At 45.0% G+C, this 21,261-nt stretch overlaps 1 protein-coding gene across 11 annotated transcripts in view; it reads right to left on the bottom strand.

Moving 5' to 3' along the window:
• Positions 1-1,157: 1,157 nt before the first annotated feature.
• chd6 (chromodomain helicase DNA binding protein 6) overlaps positions 1,158-21,261 on the bottom strand; it is a 60,707-nt gene continuing 40,603 nt past the window's right edge. For 4 of the 11 annotated variants that reach the window (XM_061686787.1, XM_061686790.1, XM_061686788.1 and 1 more), the window contains 12 exons: positions 20,558-21,025; positions 18,574-18,810; positions 16,609-16,858; positions 14,555-15,256; positions 14,297-14,448; positions 13,554-13,811; positions 11,137-11,682; positions 9,535-9,822; positions 7,877-8,101; positions 6,498-6,638; positions 5,348-5,452; positions 1,158-5,266 (listed from right to left, as the gene is read on the bottom strand). In XM_061686787.1, coding sequence (XP_061542771.1) covers positions 4,268-5,266; positions 5,348-5,452; positions 6,498-6,638; positions 7,877-8,101; positions 9,535-9,822; positions 11,137-11,682; positions 13,554-13,811; positions 14,297-14,448; positions 14,555-15,256; positions 16,609-16,858; positions 18,574-18,810; positions 20,558-21,025 — 4,371 coding nt within the window. In that variant the 3' untranslated portion in view covers positions 1,158-4,267. Of the gene's footprint in view, positions 5,267-5,347; positions 5,453-6,497; positions 6,639-7,876; positions 8,102-9,534; positions 9,823-11,136; positions 11,683-13,553; positions 13,812-14,296; positions 14,476-14,554; positions 15,257-16,608; positions 16,859-18,573; positions 18,811-20,557; positions 21,026-21,261 lie in introns of those variants that run through there. The other 7 variants (XM_061686795.1, XM_061686798.1, XM_061686792.1 and 4 more) reach the window with 6 other exon arrangements.

Here is a 21,261-nt window from a genome sequence, read left to right as displayed (position 1 = left end):
AATCCTCCTGGAGGTTTTTGTCTGCTTGCTTACAAATCTGAAGCCTGTAAAATGGACATGCACAGCACTACATTTAGAGGATTTTGAGATTTGTTTTGTTTTCGAATTTGAAGCCATACCCCAAACCACCTCATTGTCTGCCCTAGATAAAAAAATAAAATAAAAAGTAGCCACTGAGGTGAAAGTGTCATTAGCAGAGAGACTGGAAGTGAACCAGAAAGGCGTAGAAGTCAATGTGCTGGGGAGGTTGCCATGGACAAAACACCTGTTGTGAATTTAGCCGTTCAGTATTGAAACATTCCAGAGTTGGAAATGTGCGTTCAAATGTTGAAAGATCAAATTAAGTTCCCCTGTAAAGGTCGTAGTGCATTTTAGCTTCATCCAGAAATTTCAAACCCAAGCCCAATTTCAAATTTTTTTGAGCAGTGCATATATGCGTGTGTATATATATATATATATATATATATATATATATACACATATATACATATATATACACATATATACATATACACATATATACATATACATACACATATATACATATACATATATATACACATATATATATATATACATATATATACACATATATATATATATATATATATATATATATATATACATATATATACACATACACATATATATATATATACATATATATACACATATATATATATATATACATATATATAGACATATAGAGACTCTAAATTGCCCGTAGGCATGACTGTGAGTGCGAATGGTTGTCTGTGTCTATGTGCCCTGCGATTGGCTGGCAACCAGTTCAGGGTGTGCCCCACCTCCTGCCCGATGACAGCTGGGTTAGGCTCCAGCGCGCCCGCGACCCGCGTGAGGAGAAGCGGCTCAGAAAATGGATGGATGGATATACACATATATACACATATACATATATACATATACATATATATATATATACATATACACATATACATATACATACATATACATATATATATATACATATACACATACATATATATATATACATATACACATATATATATATACATATATATATATATATATATATATATATACGTATGTATATATATACGTATGTATATATATATATATATACGTATGTATATATATATATATATATATATATATATATATCTACACACACACACACACGGTTATATAAAAACTTTTATATACTCTGGCAGAATGTATGATTTCTGGGCCATTTTTCAGAGAATATGAATGATAACACAAAAACCTCTCTTTCACTTATGGTTAGTGCTCAGGTGAAGCCAATTCTTCTCAAACAACCGTTTCCTCTTTTGAAATCCTAATGACCCTGGTCCAAAGTTCGGAATCAGGTGCATTGCCCCCTTGAACATCAATGACAGCTCGGAGTCTTTTGCGGCCGATGCGGATGAGGCTCTTGATTTTCTCTGACGGTAAACATCAGCGATCCACCTCCGTGTTTGACAGTAGGAGTGGTGTACCTTTCATCGTAGGCCTTGTTGACTCCTCCCCAAATGGAACGTTTATGGTTGTGGCCAAAAAGTTCCCTTTTAGTCTCATCACTGCAACTGATTTTGTTCCAGCAGTTTTGAGGCTCGTCTCTTTTTTTGCGGCATCGGCGTAGCAACGGCTTCCTCCTGGCGGCTCGACCGTGCGGCCCATTTTTCTTCAAGTGCCTCCTTATTGTGCATCTTGAAACATCCGCCACCACTTGTGTCCTGTATTTCAGCTGAACTCGCCTGTGGGTTTTTCTTTGCAACCCAAACAATTTTCCTGGCCGCTGTGGCGCAAATTGTTGTTGTTCGATCCTGATCGTGGTTTGGTTTCAACGGAATCTCTCATTTTCCACTTCTTAATTCGACTTTCAACACTGCTGATTGGCCTTCTCAGTTCCTTGGACGTCTTCTTTTATCCCTTTCCTGTTTGCTAAAGTTCAATGACCTTTTCCCGCAGATCTTTTGACAATTCTTTTGCTTTCCCCATGACTCCGAAGCCAGAGATGTCAGTGCAAGGGTCTGTCAGGACCCCACAAACTCACTGAACCTTCATACACACACACACTGATCACAAGCAGACAGATGAGAGGCGTGGATGGTTACCTTGAATAGCCATTCAAACCCATTTGTGTCAACTTGTGTGCATGTTATCAGGCCAAAATCTCAAGACTATGTCAACTTTTGATCAGGGTCATTTGTGTAGTTTCTGTTGTCATTAGGATTTCAAAAGAGGGCAAACACAGTTGTTTGACAAGAAATGGCTTCACCCAAGCACTTACCATGAGAGAAAGAAAAGGTTTTGTGTCATCATTCATATTCTCTGAAAAATGGCCAAGAAATCTTAAATTCTGCTATGGTATGTAAAATTACGAGCACCACTGTGTGTGTGTGTACTGTATGCATATATATTTAGAATGTTGTAACAAAGGATTTAAAAGATGAGGCCTACAACCACACATGCTCGCACGCTCAGCCTCCATGTTTCTGTCAAATGGAAATGTGTAAATGCATCAATGTGTTCCTGTGCTGAATGTGAAAACGGATCTGTTGCTGCCCCCTGCAGGCCCAACTGGGAAAGTACAAACTGAGTGAGAGAGCCACACTCAAAAGAAAATTCCTTTCATACTGCCAATAGAAAAGTGAGAATTTGGGGGGTTTCGGGGGAGGAAAGTCTTATACTCAGGAATAACGTTGTAATATGACAAAAATAAAGTCAAATCAGATTTTTCCCGCCCCAAGATAAAATGTTCATTATTTAAGATTAAAGTTGTGGACTTTCGAGATTTTCTTTTTTTCCCCCCCCAAGAAAAAAAAAAAGTTGTATTCTCACGAGAATAATTTTGTGTCCCCACTGGGATAAAGTCTTATTATTATGTGATTACGCAGATTGTTTTAGAACAAAAGTCAAAAAAGTTAGAGACGAAAAACTACCATTTCAAGAATAAAGACGTATTTTCAAAAGGTCTTCCAAGAATAAAAATTGGATTTTTCTCGATAAGGCGTACAATTTGGGGTGAAGAAAAATGTGTAATATGACAATGATGACAGACTTTCTTCTATTTTCTGTTATTAGCGCATTCTACCTAAACTCCCAATTCATTTTATTTGAAAAAAATTTGACTTTGTAGCAGTGAATTCTTTTCTTTTGAGTGGCTCAAACATTCATGAGTATAAAAGTGACTGTGCTATAAAAAAATGTCCATGATCCTCAGTAGAAAAAAAAAGCACATCATGAAAATAAACATTATATAATTAGGATTTGTGAATTGTCATACCTTTTTGAGATAAAATTGTTTTGGGGAGGAAATCATATCAGTTGGATTTGCTTTTTGGAACAAGTTGAATTTAAGAAAGAAAACATTTTTGAAGAAAAAAGTTGTATTCTTACACAAATATTGTTTCAAGAGAAATTCACACTAGTATTTCAAAATTAGAGGTTAATTATGGGGGGGATAAAAAGGTTTAAGTTCCTTTATCTGGGGAGGGGGGAGTAATTTTTAGAAAAAGTGAAATCTTTCCACTATTAAAAAAAATCATAACACTAAAACATAAAATTTATCTGAGATAAGAAAAAAAAAAAAAAAAATCACATTTTTTGAAGGGGGTGTCTTACTTTCTGAAGAATCAGGTTGTTTTATTGTGATTAAAGTGGTATTTTTTCCAAGAGTAACGTTGAAATTTAACAAGGAAAAAAATTATATTCTCTTGCTTACTTTCCCTCTTAAATACAATTTTATTATCGAAATATTAACAGCAGTTAAAAAAAAAAAGTCTTTATTCTGTATGAACCAACTTTATTGTGGTAGTATTTTGTTTTCTTTTGAGTGTGGCTCGAACACTTGCCAGTATGAAAGTGACTGTGTGTGCGTTTTCAAAAGCTTCATGATCCTCTCAGTCCCAAAATAAAAAATGGTAAAAACAACAACAACGTGTGCGTCATGATTGTTCTCTGCTTTGCTTTTGTCATCAGGGGTCAAATTTCAAAAGGTAAAGTGGAAAAGTGAAGCGTGCGCTCGCCCGAGAGTGCCATCTTGAATGTGGACACTTTGCAGGCGCTGAACACAATAAAACCAGAGAACAGGGGGAAACAAACTGTGTGGGAGCATTTAGACTGTGTGGGGGGGGGGGGGGGGGGGGGTCCTGCGATATAAACGTGATGTGATCATTAATCATTGTCAGAAGAAGAAGAAGAATTCAAGTGGGACGACTGACTGACTGACAGACAGACACGGCACAAACTTTACACTCGACTGTTTCCTTCCTCCTTCGCCCCTTTACGCTTCCCGCTCCTCCCGTTCTGGTTCTGGTCCTCCTCCTTGTCGCGCCCCCTCAGGCTGCTGCTGGCAGTCCACTTCCTGCGAGGAGGACACCGAAAAGGACAGGTCCAATGTACTTTGGCTGGGATCGGCCTCGTGGCGACGCGCCGGCTCCTCGCGACGTTCCGTATCCTGCTCCGACTCCTCCTTGCGTTCAGACTCCTCCTGACGGCGTTCCGACTCCTGGCGTCGCTCCTCGTGCAACCCGGGCTCTCGGCGTTCCAGCTCCGGACACTCGGGCTCCCGCTCCGGCTCGTCGCGCTCTCGCCGCCGCCTCCTCTTGGGGCTCGTCGGGGAGCCGTCATTAGCGGAGGCGCCGGGCGGCACGGCGGGCAGCGCCATGATGCCGCCGTGCGGCAGGAACATGTGCGGGTAGAGGAGGCCGTGCGACACGCCGGGTATCAGGAAGGGGTTGAAAGTCAGACGCCCGCCGGGATGCGGCTCGCACGTACTCTGGCCCCCGGAAGGGGCGGCGGTCTCGGCCGGCACGGCGGACGCACCGCCGCCCGCCTCGGACGCGCTGACGTCGGCGGTGACTTTGGCAGCTGGTGCCGACGAGGCGGCGTGCAGTGGCATGACGGCGCCCACGCTGAACAGGGCGTGCTGCGGGACGGCGGCCCCGTGCAGCATCATGGGTAACACGCTCAAGCCGTTCTTGGCGTCGTCCGCCGAAGCCCCGCCGACGCCCGCCGGGTAAACGTGAGGGAAGCCCGCCGTCACGACACCAGAGATGGGGATCCCGGGTATTCCGGCGCGTAGGCTCTGCATAGCCACCACAGAGTCGACGCCGCCCATCAGAGCGCCGTTCATGAAGACGGGCGGCGGCAGGCCCGCGCCGTCTGACAGAAGGGGCTTGGGCATTTCGCTGCGGGGGCGGCGGCCGCGGCGGCGCGACGAGGAGTCTCTGTTGACCGGTTCAGTGAGGATGCGGGAGAACTTTCCCTCCGGAAGGAAACCCTGCGGGACGGAAGACGGGATCGGCACACGGGACCGTTAACGGCGCCCGTGGGCGGGACCTGAAAAGTGTTTGGTACTCACGGAATGTTTGACCACGTCCGCCCAGTCCGTAGCCACAAAGTATTCCGAGTTGGCGTCCAACCAGCGGGACAGCTCCTTGATGGCTGGAGCCATAGCGCCACCCAGCTGCCAGAAGGGAGAACGACGGTTAGGAGAAACGCACAAAGACGCATCGGGACTAATTGACTGCTCGCCAGTCCACGTCAGGGCATTTATGGTTCCTTTTCATATCATTTCATCAACAATGGAAAAGAAAAACCCACCGGATTTCCTCTTGCAAATCAATTCATTTGACTGATATGAGGATTTGAATTATTGGCAGTTTTTATCCATGAAAAAGGTAATAATTGTTTCTAAGAGACGAAAATATTCGAAAGTAGGCGCCCGGAATGAGGATTCATGATTTGCTAAATGTTTTGTGAAGACTCCAAAGACATATTTTGATATATCGGATTTTTCTCCTGTTCTCCATGAAAACAAACACAAATGCATCTTAAGTGTCAAAAGAGTTGGGTTTTTTTTGGGGGGGGGGGGGGGGGGGGGCGTCTTTTATCCATGTCACTCAAGCCGTCTTTACCGTTAACGTCACTAAAGAGAGCCTCATGATGTTGTTGCAATACACCACAGGGATCTGTGATGTGGCAGCCGTTTTGCATTCACACATTAGCAGGCAGCAAAATAAAGGCTGCTATTTCCGAACTAAGAATCTTTATGAATCTGTCAAAGTGTGGCAACCATTGCATGTCTTTAGCGTTATTACGATTGGATAAAGACAAGAGTGTAATGGCTTTAATGAGTAGTTGGGATCATTTATGCACTTGTAGCCACAGAGTTTGAAGGGCAACACGTGGAAATTGTGAAACTCGCATGATTTGCAGGAAACCGTAAGGCACTTTTGTCTTTACCCTTATGAAAAAAAAGTGTATTTCAGTGAGCCACCTCCATTTGCTCAGTCATGAAGGTTCGCCTTGACTAGGAATGCCGAACATTTGAAATCTTCAAGATAGGACTGAAAAAAAAGGCTCAATTCGATGTTTTTTCAGGGCCCGGGGCCCACAAGAAGGCCAGAGCCCAACCGCAACCCTCAGAAGTGTGAGGCAGACGCGCTAACGGCTGCTCAACACCGTGCCGGCCCAAACACGGACCCCAAAAAAAAGCGCAGTTGCCGTACCCTCCGTCCGGTGCCGCGATGCACGACGGGCACGCGCTCGTCGCCCGTCAAGGAGTTGACGTCCAGCTTGGTGGGATCTTTGCAGCGATGGCGCCGCTGCTTGGGCCGCTCCACCAGGCCGTGCAGAACCCCCGCGCCCACCTGACCGCCAGCACACACAGAAAGTCAGCAAAAACATCACTGGCCTTTATTCTTTCATGACTTCGATTCGTACAGCGCCTTTATCATGGATGCTTGTTGTTATCTTCAATAATTATTGTTAGCATTTTAGCTCCACCTGCAACACTGTTTGGGGGAATTCCATTCTTCTTATTATTATTATTATGTTTTTATTGCTCTACCAGCAACTCAAATGGCCTTCAACTTTTTTTGTTTCGATTATTAGTCCCAAAATTAAATCTGTCTCAAGGGCTTAAATTATTATTTTATTATTCTTGTTCCAGTAACTAAAATCAGCTTTGATGGTGCACCTAATTATTATTGTCATAATTATTATTCAAGAAACTAAATCAGCTTTTAGGGGGCTTTTTAATATTAATATTTTAATATCATTATTGGCGGCACGGTGACCGACTGGTTAGAGCGTCTGCCTCACAGTTCTGAGGACCGGGGTTCAATCCCATGATCTCGCCGTGCCTGCGTGGCTTTTCTCCGGGCACTCCGGTTTCCTCCCACATCCCAAAAACATGCATGAATTGGAGACTCTAAATTACCCGTAGCTGTGAATGTGAGCGCGAATGGTTGTTTGTTTGTATGTGCCCTGCGATTGGCTGGCGACCAGTTCAGGGTGTACCCCGCCTCCTGCCCGATGATGGCTGGGATAGGCTCCAGAACGCCCCCGACCGGAGTGAGGAGAAGCGGCTCAGAAAATGGATGGATGGATGGATATCATTATTATGGCAACTAAATTGCCTTTTATTATTATTATTGCAACCCAAAAATTATTGTGGGCTTTCATTATTCTGGATTTATATCAGATTTAGATCATTATTTTTTATCATTACCGTCAACTTAACCGCCTGACAGGGCATTTACTTTATTATTATTATTGATTCCAGCATTTAAATCACTAGGGTGGGGGTCATCTTTTTTTTGTCCTCCTTATTAAGAGAAGAAAATCAATTCATATTTTGTTGAAGATCCATTTGTTTTAATGATTTGCATTTTGTTTATTTTTAGCCAAACTAACGGCAAGAAAAAAATGTTATCTTAGCAGCTCGCTGGTGTGCAACCTGCTCCATCTGCAGTTGTAGCGATATGTCCAAACGTGCAGACAATCATGTTCCACTCCCGACCCGTAGGGGGCACTCGTGTACTGTGTACCCAATAGGAGGTTTTGCTCCAAAACCCAGTGTTAAAAATATAAAAAATAAACCTACGTGGGCGAAAGGAAGGTCCAAGCTGTATCCCGGTTTATGTCGCAGCCACTCCATCAAACCTTTGCTGGCCGCCTCCCGCTCCATGGCCGCCACCTCGGGGTGGGGCGACGCGGGCGTCGACGCGGTTGACAGCGTAGGGGTCGCTAGCGGACGCTCCGAGGAGGAGGGAGACGGCGACGACGTGGATGACGACACCGACGACTGGCTCAGAGCCTCCGCGCGACCCTGAACAGATGTATACACAGATACATACAGTATATGCATGCATACTGTAGGTACGGGTACAGTGGACACAAAAAGTCTACACACCCTTGTTCAAATGTCACATTATTGTGACTAAAAAAAGAGATCAAGATAAGTATTTTCAAACCTTTTTCAACCATTAATGTACAACTCAATTGGAAAAAAAAAAAAAAAAAAAGATTTAAAAAAAAAAAAAAGATTTTTTTTTTCTTTTTTAAAAGGGAGACGGACAAAATTACAAGAACATAGTTGCATAAATATGCACACCCTCAAAGTAATGCTTGGTAGCAGCACATTTGACTTGCATTGTATTTCAACACTCAGTGTGGCAGAAATTTGGGTTTTAAGTCAGGGGAAAGATTTCAAAGTAGAGGTTTCAAGTCATGTTTAGCGTTATAAATTAGATGTTTCAAGGTAGGGTTTCAAGACAGTTTTTAGCTTTCAAATTAGGGTTTCATGTCAGGATAAAGTCAAAGTAGAGTTTTAAGCAGGGTGATGGTTTCAACCTAGTGGCAATACTTGCCCACTCACTCTATGATGAAAAAAACCCCTCTTCAGACCCCCCCCACAGATGTTCCACGGGACCACTCCTAATTCCATCCACCTTGACTAAGGCTCGAGTACCAGACCCTGTTCATGATGCTGCCACCACCGTGCTTCGCTGGAGGTACGCTGTTGAGTTTCGGTGAGGAGCAGTGTTGTGTTTGCGCCAAACATATCTTTGGAAATTATGGCCAAAAAGTCCAAGCTTGTTTTCATGGCAGCAGAACACATTTCCACATGCCTGTTTGGGAGAGTTCAAGTGTGTTTATGCTAAATGTAGCCAGGCTTGGAGGTTTTTCTTTGTCCATCTTGCCACCCTATCCCATAGCCCTGACATACTGTACAGTGGATATAAAAAGTCTATGCACCCCTGGTCATATGCCAAGTTTATGTGATAAGGAATTATGAACAGTTCCAAACAGCAATCAGCGTTATCACAAAACCATCAGGCTTCTGTGACAAAGCAAAAATAAATGTCAGGAAATGCCTACTTGAACATCTGAACTTTGTTAGGGGTTAATCAGAGGGCCTTGAAATGGTGGCAGGTGTGTGCTGACTGCCATTTAACATGAGTTTGAAAATGATTGGTGCAGTCAGAACACAGCCACATCCCCAGGTACAAGGGGGTGTGCACACTTTTGCAACCACTTTATCTCAGCCGTTTCAAGATTTTTTTTCCCCATTTTAGTTGTACTGACGTTATAGGTCTCATTCATTGTGGGGAAAACGTTTTTAAAGAATTTATCATGGTCTCATTATGTCATATCACCAAAGTGGGCCTTTTAACAGGGATGGGGGGGTACACTTTTTATATCCACTGTATGAAGAAGACAGGAGATTGTTGTCACACGCACTAAACATCCAGTACTTGCCAGAAATTCCTGCAGCTCCTTCAATGTTGCTGCCGGCCTCTTGGCAGCCTCCTTGAGCGCACTTCTGGTCTTTTCGTCCGTTTTGGAGGGACGTCCACTTCTCGGCAACGACTCGGTGGTGCCGAATTTTCTCCACTTGATGATGACGGCCTTCACTGTGCTCCACGGAACATTTAATGCCTTGGAAATCCTTTTGTACCCTTCTCCCGACTGATGCCTTTGAACAATGACATCCCTTTGACGCTGTGGAAGTTCTTTGCGGACCAGGACTTGTGCTGTAAGATGTGACTACAAAAATGAGAGGAAAAGCCTACTAGAACATCTGAACTTTATTGGGGTTAATCAAAGGCACTTTGAATGGTGGAGTCCAATTAAACATTACGTTGAATGTGATTGGTTCATTGTGAACACAACCCCAGTTATAAAAGAGTGTGTGCACTTGTGCAATCACAATTTTCTTTTTTTATTTCTACTTCAACTCTCAAAGATTTTTTTTTTCCCAATTGAGTTGTACAGGTTGTAGAAAGTTTCGAAGTGAATTATCCTGGTCCCATTTTTTTATACCACAAAAAAAATCAGGCATTTGAACAGGGGTGTGCTGACTTGCACTGCAGTATCCAACAGGTTTAGAATCAAGTATTCTACCCATTATACCAATCAGATACAAATGGATTTTGCATTAATAAACAATACCTACACATAATACTACAGGTACAACAATCGATTAATCGACAACTATTCGATGATCAAATTAATCGACAACTATCAATCATCCATTTTCCGTACCGCTTATCCTCACGCGGGTCGCGGGCGTGCTGGAGTCTATCCTAGCTATCTTCGGGCGAGAGACGGGGTACACCCTGAAATGGTCGGCAGCCAATTGCAGGGCACATGTAAACAACCACTCGCACTCACATTCACACCTACGGGCAATTTAGAGTCTTCAGTCAACCTACCACGCATGTTTTTGGGATGTGGGAGGAAACTGGACTACCCGGAGAAAACCGGCGCAGGCACGGGGAGAACATGCAAACTCTACACAGGCGCGGCCGGAATTTGAACCCCGGTCCTCAGAACTGTGAGGCAGATGTGCTCCAATCGATAACTACTTTGATAAATTTGAATGTATTCAAAGATAACCCTTTGAGATTCAGCGCCTCACTTGCATCTGAGAATCGATTAATCGTGTTGAGACCTGGTTAAAAGGAAAATGGTCCAAATGCACAGAATTTCAGCTTGTCGACAGTAAATATCTTCCGATTTATGTTGTCCTCCGTGAAAGCAGACTGATTATCTTTGTGTTGAATCGAAAGAAGACATTTGCAAACATCTGCTTTTACTTTGGAAAACAATGATCAACATTTTTACTGATTTTCTGACAGATGTTACGGACCAAACCAGGAATTAATCACAATCGGTTTATGTTGGTGCATTTTCTGAAATTTGAAATAATGTCATGTTTTTAACTAAATGGATAGAAATTTAAAAAAAAATTAATCAGATTCATCGAAAAAAATAATCCACTGATTAATCGATTATCAAACTAATTGTTAGTTGCAGCCCTATTTGGCTGTATAGAATGGAAAGTATAGAATGAGTCACCTGTGTGGTATCAGGGAGATGCACGGCTTGAGCTTTGGTGAATTCTGAATAGAGCGCCTCGACGTTTCTCCTTCGCCCGCGTCTCCTCTTCAGGGAGTCGTCCCCCCTCAGACTCCCGTTGACAATTTGTCCCGTCACGGGATGAATGAGTCCGGCCTGCAGGATTCCCGCCATGTCCATTCCGGCCGAGCCCGCCAGGGGCGCCGTAATGGGCGGCGGCAGGGGCAGCTTGCGGGTGCTGTCCCCTGACCCGGAGGCGAGCGAGTCGCCCGGCGACTTGCTGAGATCCATGGCCGCCTCCTGCCAACCGTTCATCAACAGGGCGCCGGCCCGCTGATTGGGCGGCGCATCCCCAACGGGGGTCCTGCCTGAGGACGCCGCCGCCTTCCCCGCTAACACCTTAGCCGCCGCCGCTTCATAGTCGAAGGGGCGCCGCCCCGCGGGGCGCTTGAGCTCGGGGAGGAAGGGCGGCGCCACCAATCTCTCCTGTAAGAGAGGGAGGGAGGTGAGGCGCCATGCCCCGCGGCCACCGCCCCGCCCGGCGTGCTGCCAGGGTGGACAAGAGACAAGAACGGTGCGCCGGTTAAAACACACACGACCACACAGCCAAGCAACGGCACATTCGCTACACGTCCATCACAATTCAGCCCCTGAAGCCATTTTCACTTAGCATCATGACATTTGGGAGACATGTCTATCACAAGTAGACCCACAAAAAAATTCCCATGAAGCCATTGCCCAAATAACAAAGAATGTCGATTCAGTAGCGTCCAACTGGATTAAACAAAACGAAAAATCCAGCCCCGAAGCCAGTTCCACTTAGTAACATAAAATTTGGTCCATATGGTTACCATGAGGCGGCACGGTGGACCGACTGGTGAGAGCGTCTGCCTCACAGTTCTGAGGACCGGGGTTCAATCCCCGGCCCCGCCTGTGTGGCGTTTGCATGTTCTCCCCGTGCCCGCGTGCGTCTTCTCCGGCACATCCCAAAAACATGCATGCTCGGTTAATTGAATACTCTAAATTGCCCGTAGGTGTGACTGTGAGTGCGAAAGCTTGTTTGTTTGTATGTGCCCTGCGATTGGCTGGCGACCAGTTCAGGGTGTACCCCGCCTCCTGCCCGATGATAGCTGGGATAGGCTCCAGCACGCCCGCAAACCTTGTGAAGAGAAGCGGCTCAGAAAATGGATGGATGGTTACCATAAGTAGACAGAAAAAAAGTCTCAAAAAGCCATCCCCCAAAAGACGGCCATTAAGGTTTGAAAGGTTTCCAAGGGTGCTTCAATTTTGGGAAAATTCAGCCCCTCAAGTCAGTTTCAGCTACAAACATGATACTTGAGAGGCATGACTATTAAGTAAGTAGACTCACAAAACATTTTCATGAAGCCGTTGCCCAAATAATACAAAGTCAGCCATTTTGGTATTTTAGGCTCAACTGGCTCAGTAGCACCCAACTGGATTGAACCAACAAAATTCAGCCCCCCGAAGCCACTTCCACATAGAAACATGAAATCTGATAGCCATGTCTATCAAGGATAGACCCATAAAAAGTTTTAAGCCGTGCCCCAAAAGACCGGAAGCTGGCATTTTGGGTTTGAAGCGGGCATTTTAGGCTCACCTAGTTCAGGAACGCCCAACTGGATTAAACAAAGAAATTCATCCCCTGAAGCCAGTTTTACTGAGCAACATGAAATTTGGGAAGCTTGCCCAATATGAGTTAATTGAGGACTCTAAATTGCCTGTAGGTGTGAATGTGACTGTGAATGGTTGTTTGTTTATATGTGCCCTAAAATTGGCTGGCGACCAGTTCAGGGTGTACCCCGCCTCTCGCCCGAAGATAGCTGGAATAGGCACCAGCGCGCCCGCGACCCGCGTGAGGAGAAGCAGAACGGAAGTATGAATGCCTATTATGCCTATTATGAGTAGACCCACAAAAAAAGTGTCAAGAAGCCATGCCCAAATAAAACAGCAAGTCAGACATTTTGGTTAGAAGTGGAATTTTTAGGCCCAATTGGCTCTGTTGAGCAAAACTGGATTGAAATAATAATAATTTAAGCCCAGAAGCAAGTTTGATTTAGCGCCATGAAATTTAGTAGGACATGTCTATCATGAGTAGACCAAAGAAGAAAAAAAAAGAAGCCATGCCTGAAAAGTCACAGGTCTGCCATTTTGGATTGAAGCAGCCCTTTGGGACATTCCCAGTAGAGATTTTATCCTACCAAATTTGAACCTCATGCTGTAAACCTCTGAAGAGTGCTTCAAGTACTCTTTTGAAGTATAGTTAAGGCATTAATTCAAATTCTGCTGAAGATGGAAGCCCAACACACACACACACACACACACACACACACACACAGACAAAGGTTACTGCAAGATGGCATGACGTGAACCAGATAAGCTGGCTGGTCTTTGCTCACCTTGGGCAGCCTGGTGAGAGGAGGCGGTATGATGGGGAAGGCCAGGCTCGGGGTGGCCTGCTGGATCCTGGCCTGGCTGGACGAGGACGAGGAGGTGCTAGCGGTGCTCAGGTGGAAGGCGGTCCGCTGGAGGTGTTGCTGGGCCAAGTGATTGGCGCTGACTGAGGCCGGCGGGTCGTACTGGTCGCTGGACGAGGGCCACTTCCCCTTCAGGATGGTGTGGCAGATGCTGTCCAGCCGGTTGATGATCACGCGGTCCTAAAAACAAACAACGTGTGGGAACGAACACATCAGCTTGAAGCTCCAATGCAAAGCATCATTTCAAAACCTAACCCAGGGTTGAAATCCTGACTGGAAACCTGAACCCAGACTTCAAAGTCTAATTTTGAAGCACAACCCTGACTCGAACCCCCAAACTTACCTTTTATAAGCCGTAGCTCTGGCATCTTGAAATTCTAAACCTGACTCAAAACCCAAATAAACTATAACCCAGCCTTTTTGAAATCTTAAATTAAAACATGAATGCAGATTTCAAATACTAATTTGATATCCTAACAAAGGCTTCAAACTTTAGTTTGAAACCTTTACTTGAAACGCAAACCCTCCCTTCTTGAAACCTTAATACAAATAGAAACACTTACGCTGACTTGAAACCCGAACGCTGACTTTTTGCAAGCCTACTTAGAGAGCCTAACCCTGTGTTGTGAGGGCAAAGGTTGTCCGTAATGAAGCGAGAATCATACCTTGGGCCAGTCGGAGTAGGAGTAAAGCGCTTTCTCCTGGAGGAGTTGAGCAATGGTGGGCTCTCGGGCATCGTGAATTTCGGGGGCCTCGTGGCACACGGAAAAGGGAGTCGTGAACCCGGGACTTCCAGAAAAGTCCTCCACAGCCGCCACTGGGAAACACGACAGATATAGAATATCTGTAATAATAATAATATATCATAATTATTGTCTACATCCAATTATGAACTACGGATCATTTCAAAACGGATTACTCACCGGAACGCGAAGATGTTCCGAGTCGTATCTTACCTGGCGAGGAGGACGTCTCCTCCTCCTTGGGCTGTTCTTTCAGCTCCCCGGTGCGGTCCACCTGCTCCGTCTTGGCCTCCAAAAAGTCCCGCCCGCTCTCGCTTTTGACGCCGCTCAAATCCAGACCCTCAGGTTTGGTCTCGTCGGCCGTCAGATGGAGGACTTCCCGTTTAAGTTGGCAGCTCTCTGTCTTGACGGCTTCGCATTTGGAATTTGCTCCTTCCGATTTGGAACCAGCGTCTTCGGACTTGACGGAGCTCGTCTGGGTGTCCCGGTTTTCGGTCTTTATTTGGAGCTCAAGTTTCTCCTCCGAGGGTGGAACCGGGTCTTCCCGGCAGTCCGCCACAGTGCCGTCCAGAAGACAGTACCGGTCCCCTACAGGCTCGCCGCCGTTCTGGCGTCCGTCTCCCCGGAGGAGCTCTCCGGGTGCCTCGGCCATTAAGTCGGCCACACTCGTCTGCTCCTCTTCCTCCTCCTCCTCCTCCTCATTCTCCTCTTCCTCTTCTGCAAACATCAAGGTGTCCACCTCCTCCATGGGACACATGAGGTCCGGACACAGCTGGTTGGGGACCTCCATGCCGTCCTGCGGGTCTCTCAAGGCCGACGACGGTGTCTCAGCGGCGTCCATGTGCGCCAAGTCCAAAGGCAGACGCAGAGTCGGATGAACGGCTGACCGTGAAAGAGACGCAAACATTCAGACCATCAGGCTTGAAACCCAAACTTGAAACCTTAACAAAAACCGGAGGCCTAATTTGAAACCCTAACGCTGGCTTGAAAACCTAATTTGAAACCATGAATCCTTGTTTGAAAACCTACATAAAGACCTTAACTCTAAAGTCCAACTTAAAACCGTGACCCCTTGAAAGCCTAACTCAGAATCAAAACCCTCACCTTGACTTCTTGAAACCCCCATTTTAAACACAAAGGGTTAGGTCAGTGGTTCTTAACCTGGCTTCGGTGAGGCAGTCGCTAAGGTTCAACGGAGGACTCCGCACACCTTGTGTGCGTGCGGGCTTGCATGTATCCGCAAAAGCCTTTTTACATTGCATTTTGAATGCAGTGTTCGTACCGTTCAAAACGCAACGCTGCGTCAAGGTGGCCGTTTACCATTATGCGCTTTTTTTCCAACTCTCTATATTTAACAACATTTCAACGATACACTTGAGTTGAGTAGCATTCCTGTGGCGTCAGACAGCGCATCCAATGATAAAAATGAACCTAAAAAAAATGTAGCTTTACCTATGAAGCCTTTTCGAGGATTGTAGAAATAAAGAAAAGGAACAGATGTCGTTGTGAGTTTTCACAACGAAGTGCCTTCCTCTGACATGACAGTGGCACTTACCAAGGGGAATGGCAACAGCAAAATTCACATTCACTGACAGTAAATCTTCATTGAAATGAATTTTTTTTTGTTTTGTTTTTTTTGTGAAATTCAAGTTTTATTGGTTTTGTTCTTTTAACACAATGATTTTGTGTGCAACTGATGCATGGTTAATTTTGTGCATGACCTGGATGACTGAGAATCTACACAGACAATAAAATATATACCGGTTTTAAGTTTGAAATAAACAATATTTGATTTTTCAAATTCGGAAGGGTTCCGTGAACTCCAGGTGAAACTGGCGGGGTTCCGTACCTACCAACAAGGTTAAGAGCCACTGGGTTAGGTATAAAGTCAATACCCTAATTTCAATTCCTAACCCTGGCTGGAAAAGCTGATTTGAAACCACAACTCTGTCTTAAAACCCTAATTTGAAAGCCTCACCCTAATTTCAAATTCCAATCCTTATTTAAAACCATAAGTTTACCTTAATAACCTAAATTTGCGCTTCTAACCCAAGTTTAAAACCTAAGTGTGGCCTGAAGCCTAATTTGAAACTCTTGAAATTCTTTTTTAGCAGAAGTCATTAAATCAGCAGAAGGCCATGGGAGATCAAAAAACTCATACGATAATGCTTTTATGTACTACCCATGTGTAGTACTACTACGTAGTACTATTGTGTAGTATTGCATGCTGATACCTTGATGCGGGTCACAGTGGTCCTCAAGTAAAATGTTGTCTTTTTCCACACTGTCTTCACCCTTGACGTCAAACTTGAAGACGCCTCCTCCCACGTGCTGACCCCCAACCTCCTCGGCAGAACCCGCCGGGCACGAGTCGCCCGTGATGTCGGGAGGAGAGAGCGGAGAGTGCGAGGGAATGTAGGGTGGCAGGGGGCTGGCCGCCAGGTCGCTTTGGTCCACGCCGGCTTCTTCGCTCACGCCGATGTCCTGATCGCAAACAAGATGACAAGACTTGGTTTGTATTTGCCCATAGAACATCATTTTGCCAACGCAATTCGCTGATTTTGTGGCCAACTTGAACCAATTCAACTCCTTCACTGCATGCTGTTTTACAGCATTTTGACAGATCTTTCAAGACCCACAGAAAATCGCATTCTATGACAAGCACCGAAGGTACAAAAGAGTAGACGCTCTTTTAACAGACAAAAAAAGTTTCTTTCTAGCTTTTTCCGTATCAGCAGCAGATCAGCAAAAAGTGAATAGAAACATGTCAAGCAGGACAGTGACACCTCAAACTATAAAACAACAAAAACAAGGCTGAGAAAGGGCTTTTGATGGCTAAAATAATCATTTATCTATGGATAACTAAGAAACCCCCACAAGCGATCAGCGCATGACGACGGCGGCTTTTTTTCGACATTCGTCATCCACTCCATCAAATTTGTCATCTTTTCTCATAATGGTGACACATACTCCGTTTATACTAGTGATAGACCAATTATCAGCCGGGCCGATGATTGGCACCGATAGTCGCCATGACGACGTATATCGCCATACGCCTTTTTATTAAATCCGTCGCTCGATAAGAGATCAATTTAAAACTAGGTAAACTTCAGACATTTTTTTTTTTTTTTTTTTTTAAATAAAATCTGTGAACTTTTGAGGAGTTTCTACTGACCCTGGGAACTGCCTGCACTTTTCGATTTTGTTTGAACTTAAAGGTTTCCAAAATTTCAATATAACTGAAATGTTAATCTTTGTTTTATTTACTGTAGAAAACCTTAGGGAGCTATTTATTTGTCTCAGATTTCACTGAACTTCATAAAACATGCTGCTAAACTCCCTGCACTTTTTGTTAGAATTTGAAAACGAAGATGTCTATGGTGTAAGATTAAAAAAAAACTCATTTTGCAAATCTGACAAGCTGCTGAATAAATATGCTTAAAGGCATTGAAATAAAGCAAAGTATTGGCGCTTAGATAATTCAAAATTTTAATGCCAATATATTCCCCTTTTACGGTAAATGAATATTAGCTCGAAATATCAGTTATCTGCCTCTTGACTACTAAAATAATAATCGGTATCGGCCCTGAAAAAAATATATTGTCTATCTTTAGTTTATACCACACACATACACATACCCTGGTCGCGGGTGAGATCCTTATAAGTGTCTGACTTCCTACGTGTTGCCATTTCTCTGTCATAATCGACGTGACAAGCCGAGATTCACCGCCTAATCTTTATCTTCAACTCAAAAATTGTGCCAATCTCAAATCCAGTGATAAAACACCGCCATCTACTGATGCATGCTTGCCATTACAGTTACAGCTTATATACCGTACCTTGACAAATATATATTCATCAGTGGCAGTCAACAGTTGAATCTCATTTGACAAATGCAAACGCCCATGGCAGTGAATGTTCTCTAATGATTGCCATTATTATTAGTTCCCTAGGGAACTATGGATCTTCTCAAAATGTATCAAAAGCCTGTCTGACATAAATAAATGGATCCTTACTGTTCCCAAGATTTTGTTTTTAATTTGACGCAAACAGTATGTAAGGGGGAAAAAAATTTATCTGTTATAACCGGATCAGATCACAAATGTCACTTTTCTGAATAAAGGGCACTAACGTTAACATTTAACCGATTTTGATAATCAGCGATGATAGCAAGGGGACTCCTAGTACGACGGGCAAACCTTGAAGAGCATGAAGCTGGCCGACTCCACAGAATCGGCGGCCGAGGGGTGAGAGGGAGAGGACGACGGCGGCAGGCCCAGACACTCCTCAAGAGTCCCATCGCCCCCGCCGCCGCCGCCCCCCCGCGGCGCCTCCTCGTCCTCTTCCTCCAGGAAGCCCGTCGGACCCAGGATGGGGTCGGACTCGTTGAACATGTGGTGAGCCGGGCTGGAGTGGTCCGTCCCGTCCCAGGGAGCCTGCTCGTTCAGTGCCGGGACACGCGAGGGACCACATGAAAGAAACGAGACCAGGCAGTCGTGTTCATGACTGACTCAAGTGCTGGCCACGATGTAGAAAGAATATTTTGCTCACTCTGTGCTTCCTTTTCTGGCTTTTGGGGAGCACACTGCAAACACGATTAGGCTCGGTTCACACAAAGACAATCGCGCCATTTTGTGCCGATTTTGCCGCTTCCCGACCAAGGACGTAAAGCGCCAGACTTATCTGATGTCTTACAAGGCCTTACACATACATACAAGTTTTAGCAAATCCTAAAAGATTGTTTATCTGATTAAAAATCAGGCATCTAACGCTTTTGGTTGTACTCCGATAATCTCAACACAGAACAGCACACGCGTAAAGACTGTGTCCCATCACCCATCTAGAATCTAGTCCTCAAAGACAGAACTCTTACGTGATCAAATGTGACCTAACATAATTGAAGAAGAAGAAAAAAATGACAACAGCCGAGAAACAAGACGCATCATGGAAGAGGACACACAAGAGGAGAGAATGGTGGTGATTTGGGACTAATTTTAACAGAAAATCCTGTAATCGAAAAAAGAATTCAATCAATCAATCAATAAAAATTTGAAAAAGTGACTGTGGAAAAAAATCCCAGAGACAGCAGAAAGCGGACTTTATATTCTACTGAGGGAGCTGGAGATGACTGATTGGCTGGTGTTACTAACGTTTGTTTTTATTTACAGCCGCTTCCTTGTTCCTCAGTCAGGTTGCTTCTTGATTGGCTAGATTCCATTACCTATCACAATTTACGGAGTCATGACTCGGAAGTCGTCGGCTTTCTCCACACACGAACATTTTTGGTGATAAATACTCTAATATTTAATATTTAAGATTGTCTATCCCAACCTGTTTCGGACCATAAAATCAGAACAAATTCACTCTAAACACACCTCAGACCAAAGGTTCATTCTCGAGGATAATCATATGAGACATAAAATCATTTTGGGTTTGTAGTTGTCGGGAAGGGACAAAATCGGGACAAGAGCAGTCCAATTATCTTTATGTGTAGTCAATGTGTCGTTTAGGCAATTCCCTTAGTCCGTACTTCTTTTTCAGGTTTCTGTGTAGTACGCTGTCGTTACGCTTCCTCACTTCTCACTGTTGGAAAAATATATGCCTTTGCACTTGTAAAAGGCTTTCTCTGTTAATAATAACCTCATATGCTCATGATGTTTGTGGTTGGGGGTTGTCAGTTGCATAAGGAAAACGATAACTGCCTGTTCATGTGTGTGTGTATATACACTGTATGTGAAATAGGGAGACACTTGTTGGAAAACCGCAATCCGGTTGTAATTGAAATGTCTCCTTACATGTTGAAAACTTTGATGAAATTGTATCTCCTGATTCTCAAAGTGCTTTCCCTCCCTGTTCTCTACTGAAGGGTTCGTCGAGTCGACTTCGACTAAGCGATGACATCATCGATTTGGTTAACTGGTCATCGGTTCATCCTATCACATTCATACCCTTGTTCATCCAATCACATTCCAGATCCCTTCATGGCCTCGCAGACAGACAGAACTTGTAAAACTAACACGGATTCAGGGAACACAACTGCAGACTCGCTACTGGCAGCACACTGCAGCGCTGTCGCGCAACTGGATCTGGCACGAAGCCCAAAGTAACAACGAGCGCAGGAAAAAGAAGCACAAAGCGAGAGAAGTGCCAATCTTAACCGTTAGATTCCCGCCCGTATCGTACCTGCAGCCGATCCAGCTCCACGGACGGCGCCAGAAGGCCGGTCTCCTCGGACGAGCCCTGCTCGCCCACCAGCACGTCGCTCCTCAGCTTGGAGCGCAAGTCGGCCCCCCCCAGCTGGCCGTACGAGTTGAGCATGCTCTGACCGCCCGCCGCCGAGTTGAAGGGGAAGCCGTTCAGTGCGTCCTTGGAGGCCTTGCCCCCGTGCAGCGCCTCCGTCGACATCGGGTCTAGGTCGGCCAGGCTCTCGTCCAGCGGGGGGCAGTCCAGGAAGTCCCCCCGAGAAGCAGACGCTATTCCCAGGCCCGGCGAGGCTGCCTCGTCCAGCGGGGGCGCAGGAACAGCGTGGTGGTGAGAAGAGGAAGACGACGAAGAGAAGGGTGCTGAGGGAGCTGCGGCCTGCTGGGGGGCCCGGTGGGGGTACTCTGGAGGCTGAGGGGGGTCATACAGGCAGCAGTGGGGGGGTGGCAGCTGAGGAGGAGGACACAGGGTGAAGATTAATTGATTGAATGTTCATTGACAATGTGTTCTACAAACAAAAAAACAATACAGTGGACCCCCCGCCCTTTCTTGACAGTAAGGGAACAGGCGCCAATTTTCTTTTTTTTTTCTCTTTTCTTTCTAAAAGTGTCTTTTAAGGAGTTTGTGTTTAAAGAATGTGCGAGGGCTAATTTGATCAATAACAGACCCATCTGAATTTCCTTCTG

This window comes from Phycodurus eques, chromosome 10 (genome assembly GCF_024500275.1).
Source record: "Phycodurus eques isolate BA_2022a chromosome 10, UOR_Pequ_1.1, whole genome shotgun sequence".
Classification (NCBI taxonomy): domain Eukaryota; kingdom Metazoa; phylum Chordata; class Actinopteri; order Syngnathiformes; family Syngnathidae; genus Phycodurus; species Phycodurus eques.
This window is presented reverse-complemented; position numbering and strand designations above follow the sequence as displayed.